This window comes from Microtus ochrogaster, linkage group LG2 (assembly GCF_000317375.1).
Source record: "Microtus ochrogaster isolate Prairie Vole_2 linkage group LG2, MicOch1.0, whole genome shotgun sequence".
In the NCBI taxonomy this organism is placed as follows: domain Eukaryota; kingdom Metazoa; phylum Chordata; class Mammalia; order Rodentia; family Cricetidae; genus Microtus; species Microtus ochrogaster.
In genome coordinates this window covers 42,262,570-42,269,179 of record NC_022028.1, presented here as the reverse complement: position 1 = coordinate 42,269,179, position 6,610 = coordinate 42,262,570, and the positions used below count along the sequence as shown (strand labels likewise).

Below are 6,610 nucleotides of genomic sequence, written 5' to 3'. Positions count from 1 at the left end.
AAAAAAAGACAAAAAATTGTTTTTTCCACTATGTATCTGTATGTGCACCATGTGTGTGCAGCACCCCCAGAGGCTGCAGATGGTTCTGAGCTGCCATGTGGGTGCAGGAATAGCAAGTGCTCTAAACCACCGAGAAACCCTCCCTTTTTCAATTGGTTTTTTTAATATTCCTGTAGAGTTGAGCTTGGTTGCCACACTCTGTAATCACAGCACTTGGGAGGCTGAGACAGGAAGGCTACAGATTTGAGGTCAGGGCTAGGCGAGACCCTGCCACAAAACAACAAACAACCCTTTTTGAGAAAATACAAAAAACAAAATGACGACAGCATAGAGTTAAGTAACCCAATGAATGCTGATGACAACAACTTAGTTCATCCGCAAAGGCGAGCTGGCAAGGACGAGGTCTTGGAGTGTAAGGGCAAGAGGCTCACTTTTCTTCTGGGTCAGATCAGTATGTAGACCAAGCAAAGGCAGTGGGGGCTCGCTCTTTGTTTTGTTGCTCTTAAATAGAAATATTTCCCAAGAAAAACAGCAGTGTAGACACGGGGCCAGGCAGCCAGTGAGCACTCCAAACTAGTCAGCGACAACATACAAGTGACGTTTGACCTCAGCATTAGGGCCACAGTGGGGTATCTGGAGCAGCTGAGGGTCCGCTGGCCCAGTCCTCAGCAGGCAACTGTTCTCTGCGCCAGCCGAGGGCTGCCACGAATTCCTTGTGCTGAATCCACCAACTTGTCCAGAAAATCAGAGCTTTGAATAGATATGCCAGATTTTTGGCTCTTCAAATGCTGGCCCAGCTCCTAACATCCCTGACAACGGATGGTTAGACTTCCAGCCTGAGACATCTGCGAGACGGTGGCTGCTCAGATGGAGACTTGGTGATGGATGTGGTGTGCTAACCATCTAGTCTCATGCCTAGTATACGGGCCCCAGGAGGAAACTGTTCTGTTAATTGTCTTCTTAATGCATGCGGTTGTCTTCCCCGTTGATTTATGCAGTTAACTCTAAACCTATATTAGAAAATAAGGCCTGGCGTGGTGGTGTATGCCTTTAATCCCAACACTTGGGAAGCAAGAGCAGAGAGGCAGAAGCAGGCGGATCTCTGAGGCTAGCCTGGTCTACAGAGAGAGTCCCAGGACTCCACAGAGAAACCCTGTCTCGAAAAACGAAAATTAAAACCAAATCGAAATGGCCTGTGTTGAGTAACGGCCGACGGCCGCTACTAGAAGTTGCTTGCTCTTGCGTGGGGTGCGTTTGGCTTACAGAGCGAACCATCCTGTGGAATGGAGGAGAAGGAAGGAGGGACACTTTGTCTTGGGGACTCTGATGGCTTTTGGATTTGCTGTCCACTTCATTTGTACTGTGGTGTCATCTTCATTTCCCCAGTGGCCTGTCTAGTCCTTGCCTGCCCTGCTTCCGCTGCCTGCTCTCTGTCTTTTCCCATTCTTTATGTGTGAGTCTCCTTGTGGTTCCGTGCCTCCTGCTGGGGTTATCTGTGTGTATGGGTGGGAAGAACGGGAAGGATGCTGAGAAATGCAGCTTCGTGAAGGGGTGCCGTGTTCAGAAGCATTTCGTTAGTTTTAATGAAATACACATGTGCCCAGAGTGAGACGTTTTGTTTTTTGGGGGGGGATGGTGGGAAATCTTCATTTTATATGGCTTAACTCATAGTTTTGTGTTACAAGAATCGTGTCTGGTGTACTGACAATGGTCTTGGGTGATTTTTATTCAGTACAAGTGTCTCCGATGGTCCTGGCAACGAGCTGAGTTAATTACTTGTCCATGTACTTTTAGGTCTTGTTTCTGGTAAAACTCTGGAATTGGGGAGAAAACAACACACAGACTTGGATACTTTCGATAGATTAAGGGCTTAGAAAAACACATCTCCTTTTCTCCCTCAAGCCTTTTTTTAACAAAAAGTTTGCATTGCTTTAAGCTGAAATCATTTTGTTGTATCCACACAAAGCAAGACACATGAAAATAAGATTTTTTTTTAATGTGTGAAAAATCTTATCTGTAAATACAAGTTCCTAATTGAGTCAATATTTTTTTTTCTCTCAATTGCTGACTCAGATCATGGAAGAGACAAACACTCAGATTGCCTGGCCATCCAAACTGAAGATCGGAGCCAAATCCAAGAAAGGTAATTTGGGCGGGGGAGTGAGTTCTGTTTCAAAAGTGAGATTATGGAATCGGTGCACGTTTTTGCTGGAGAAATAAGCCTTTGCTCTCTTCACTTTCGTCCTCAGATGCTTCTCAGATAGCCGTGTTCGGGGAGGACTTTTGTGATTAAAATAAACAGGCAGCTTTGCGACAGCAGAAAAAATGTTTGAATAGCAGTATTAGAATAAAAATGTTTCCATAAAAGATCTTACCAGTGACCTGCGATCTCAAGAATGTCTGTCCGCTCAGTAGCCGTGAGCAATGGCAGTTCTACACGGGATGGTAGCCTGTGTCCCCATGTCTAGACTTTAAAGTCCTTCTGTTGTCACTGCCTAGACTTAAGAGCTGTTGTATTCTGTGCCTTTCTTTCATGTGAATGAACCCTAGACTTCCTTTTGAAAGAACTGTCTCCATCCACCTGACCACACTGCGTTTTAGATTGGATGTTTCTCTGCCTTATGCCATAGGAGAGCTGCCTAGAGATGGGAGGAGACCGTTCACTTAACTTTTTTTTTCTAGGATTATATGGTATTCTCAAAAGTGACTTTCCAGTATGCATACTTAAGAATGTTTTTTTCTTGTGCAAATATACTCTTGTTTCAACAATTTTTGTAGTGTATATTTAATGAAGAATAAAAATGTCTGTAGCCATCAGGGGATAATAAAAACACCACCAGATGATCCAACACACAGGGTTCCTGTCAGCTGAACCCTGCCGTGGGGTCTGGCCTTTCTCTTGTCGCCGCTGTTAAGTTTGTCTTTTTGCTCCATCTCCTCTGACTTTATTGTTAACCAATGTTTTAACACTGCACAGGGTCTCAATTTTCTTTCGTGTTTGAGTTTAGATTTCTTTTTTAATCTCGTTCTGCATTCTTGTGGGATAGAAATAATATAACAGAACTTGTGTGTGTGTGTGTGTGTGTGTGTGTGTGCGCACGTGCGTGCTTGTAACCAAACATGGCATGCCTATAGAAACTTCAGCCTTGTTACCTTTTTTATTTATCTCATGGAAACTTCAGCCTTGTTACCTTTTTTATTTATCTCATGGTGACAAGAAATTGGGACTGTTAGCGTTAAACAGCCCCAGTCCCCCAGTCATACAGGCTGAGTCTCCGTGTGTAGGCCAAAGTCTGTGTGTAAACCTTGCATGTATTTGATGCTGAAGAAAATGCTCGTGATTAATTGAGTTCTTTTGTCATGGGCTGTTTTGTTCTCACTACACAATACAGGAAACCACCGCCAGCGGATCATCTATCTGTTTATTTGACTATTAAAAAAAAAAACCTCCAGTTTTCTAGTTAGATGAATTGAAACTTGAGCATGGCCCTGGGGCCTCATTCCCTATTGTCAGATATTTTTACTTAAGAAATGAAATTAGCTTCATTTCTGGCTTATAAGGATGAAATTTAACCAGTCTTCCCAAGAAAACCCCAAGGAAACCTGAATGTTAGGGCTGTTTGGGATGATTTCAGGTCACTTGTTGATGTACCATAGTGAGATTCCCCCCCCCCATTTTCATAAGAAACAATTGATTTTGTTAAAAAAAATTGTTTGAAATGTGTTTTGGACTTTAGAGAGTTAGGAACCGTGGGGATGAGTGGGATCATGTCACGCCTTCAGAATGGCTTCCGCCACTGACACACTCGGCTCTTTGGGACGCTCAGCCGTACTCCACATCCTGATGATCTATTATGCTTGGGAGAGAAGACTATTTCAGCAGTGAGTTGGAGAGCATTTGGGTCAGTCTTCACCTGTTAAAGCTAACCTCTGGACTTAGGCCTAAGAACCGGCCCTGCAGGCTCAGGTCTCACACACTTCATTTTACTCTGTAATTATTTATGAAGTGCTGTGGTTGTACACGGTGCTCCACAGTGAGAAGAATGTGCCAGAAAGGAAGAGAGGAAGAGTCAAAGGTGTGCCTCAGAGGAGTTTACTGTTCAGCTGACTTGATGGCTGTCATTATTTATACATTAAGCTGATGAATCAGTTCTTGGCCTACCATCCTAGCCACACCCCCCACTTCGTGATATAAAATAGAACAGACGTATATATTCCTATTCTTCTAAAGTGATTTCACTCAGATGTGAAGTTCCGTTATATTCTGTAGCTAGTAAAATTAAAATTGAACAGCAGGAGGGTTTTGGGGAGGTAATTATTTGCTCATCTGGTGGGCTGTTGCCTTCTGTGTCTGTGTGTTGTAGGAGGGATGGCTGTTCATTTCCAAGCCTTCATTGTTCCAAGCTCTCATTACTGAATAGACTAACGTGTGCATGTATATTCCTGGGCCCATGCCATGTACTAGATGACCATTAACTCTAAACCCCACGGCGATGCGAAGGTCTGCAGTGTGTGGATAATCCCCGTCTGCCGAGGGACAGCTCAGCTGTGTTGTTATATTTTTCACTCTAGTCTTTATAGTGCTTGGCTTGACTATTTGAGACTATGCAAACATTTATTTCATGCCCGCAACTCTCCCGGTCTGCCTCCTCCTCTGGCTTCCCAGAATTTATTTTGTGTTTTCCATATTAGCTTCCAATAGCTCTCCTCAAATCTTATCTTCTAAGCCCTTCGTTCTTTATCAGAATGGCTGCCTGGGTGCCTGTGCTGCCTCCCTGGCGGAAGTGCTGGTGGGTTACTGCCTGGCATGCAGGAACCAAGCCAAAGCCTGGGCTTCCTTCAGTTAGAAAATGTAACTTCTTCTCTAGAAGTTGAAGCTCAGTGGCCCAGGGAAGGGTGGGTTGGGAATTTGTGTATCTGACAAGTTCCTCTAATTGTTGAGGTCAGAGTTTTGGAATCAAACCCTCAGCGTCTGCAAGAGAAGCTTGGTGGGTCACGACAAAGATGGGAGGTCAAAGGCAGGGGTAGGGGCAGACACAGCTGAGTGCCCTGGTGTGCTAAGAGCCACACAGCTGCAGGTGGCCTGTCTTACACCTGGGTCACCTTCGTGGTCAGTTCTCAGGAGGCATCTGGAGTGAAGATAACCCAGTGTTCTTCTGCACATGTCAAGGACAGCTCTGAGCAGAAGAGCATCGGGTGTTTCATCTTCCCCCTATGCCTTTCATGCCTTTTTATCCCCCCTCCCCCTCCTGCCTTTTTTAGTCCCTCTTTCTTCTCCCTCTGCCCAAATGCTTGGTAGAATGGAGTAGGGAAAAGATCAGCCATTATTTTCTGCAGGGTGTTTTAGAGAAGCACACGCAGACAGGCAGATACATGCATGTGCATGCACACACGTGTGCATGCATATGCACACACTGGGAACTAAAGAGCTTTTGGGACTGCTCCCCAGAGTGTTTCGATTATCGGAAGGGCCAAGGTTCATTTAAGCCAGAAAGAACTGAGAATTTAACACTGGAGCAACAGTCATTTCGGTTGGTGACTCCAAGATTCTCCTCGGGGGAGTCATGAGTAAGACAAACAAACGCTTCGTGTTTCTTCACTCTAATATGAAGTTATTTTGTGTGGGAGAATACAGAACTGAAGCTCTCGAAGCCAAGGAAAGGCAGAAAAATCTTGAGGCCTGTGTTAGTGAAACCAGTACTTAAGGATTAAAGTGTTTCAAACTACACAGTTTTGCTAACCTGGAATAACTTCAGGCTGTCTTCTCAGTTTCTGAGCGGCAGCCTACTCTAAATGAAAGGAAACTTCATTAAAATATGAGCAGTGCTTTGAACAAGTTAGCTTTTCCAAATGGAATTCCGGTTAGAGCTGCCCTGACGTAGAGATAAAAGTGGTTCCTAATGAGAACTTATCACATTTGGATGACTGCATTGTGAAGGCAGATTGGACGGGTCTGTTTCTTAAATTAGGTAAATATTTTTCTTACAGTCTTCTCTTTGCTTTTAATGGGTTCATCCATCTCTCAGTAGACCGGTGAATGTAAGTGGGAGTTGGAATTAAAGTTTTCATGTCCAATTCCGAATGCTTGGGGTCAGCATTGATGAAGCTGTGTTCCTGAGGTGGACAAAGTGGAACACCGGTCTTGACCAGGGCTGCTTCAGTTTAGGATGGATGTCCCACGGGACCAGCAGGGGTGCCAAGCATTCTCTGAATTGCCAGATGTGTGTGTGTTCTGATTTGGAAATGAATGTCAGCACATCTGGCTTTTTCTCTTCCTCCCAAAAGAAACAAGAGAATCACCAACATTTCCATGAGATTATGTTTGGTTACATTCCCTTAGTACACGTGGGTGTCTGACGGGCCATCTTAACATGATAAAAGGCCACATGCTCATTTTTTTTGTCTCTGGAGGGAAATGTCTTAGAGAAGATAGACAGCTGACCAGCTAGTGCCGCAGTGTTTGAAGGAAAGAAAGACACATGCCCCAGCATGCTGGACCAAAGGATTCCTGTCAGGGAGTGTGTACCTCGTTAGTGTGTCAGAAAGTGAACTAAGGGGTCTCGATGAGCAGTAACATGCCTGAATGAGTTAGAAAACAGAGCGTGAGGAC

At 44.5% G+C, this 6,610-nt stretch overlaps 1 protein-coding gene across 3 annotated transcripts in view; it reads left to right on the top strand.

Moving 5' to 3' along the window:
* The window catches only part of Bicc1 (BicC family RNA binding protein 1), a 215,422-nt gene that overhangs the window by 120,329 nt on the left and 88,483 nt on the right, over window positions 1-6,610 (top strand). For all 3 annotated transcript variants that reach the window (XM_026785806.1, XM_013351239.2, XM_026785807.1), the window contains exon 3: window positions 2,074-2,143. In XM_026785806.1, the coding sequence (XP_026641607.1) occupies window positions 2,074-2,143 (70 nt within the window). The remainder of the gene's footprint in view (window positions 1-2,073; window positions 2,144-6,610) is intronic.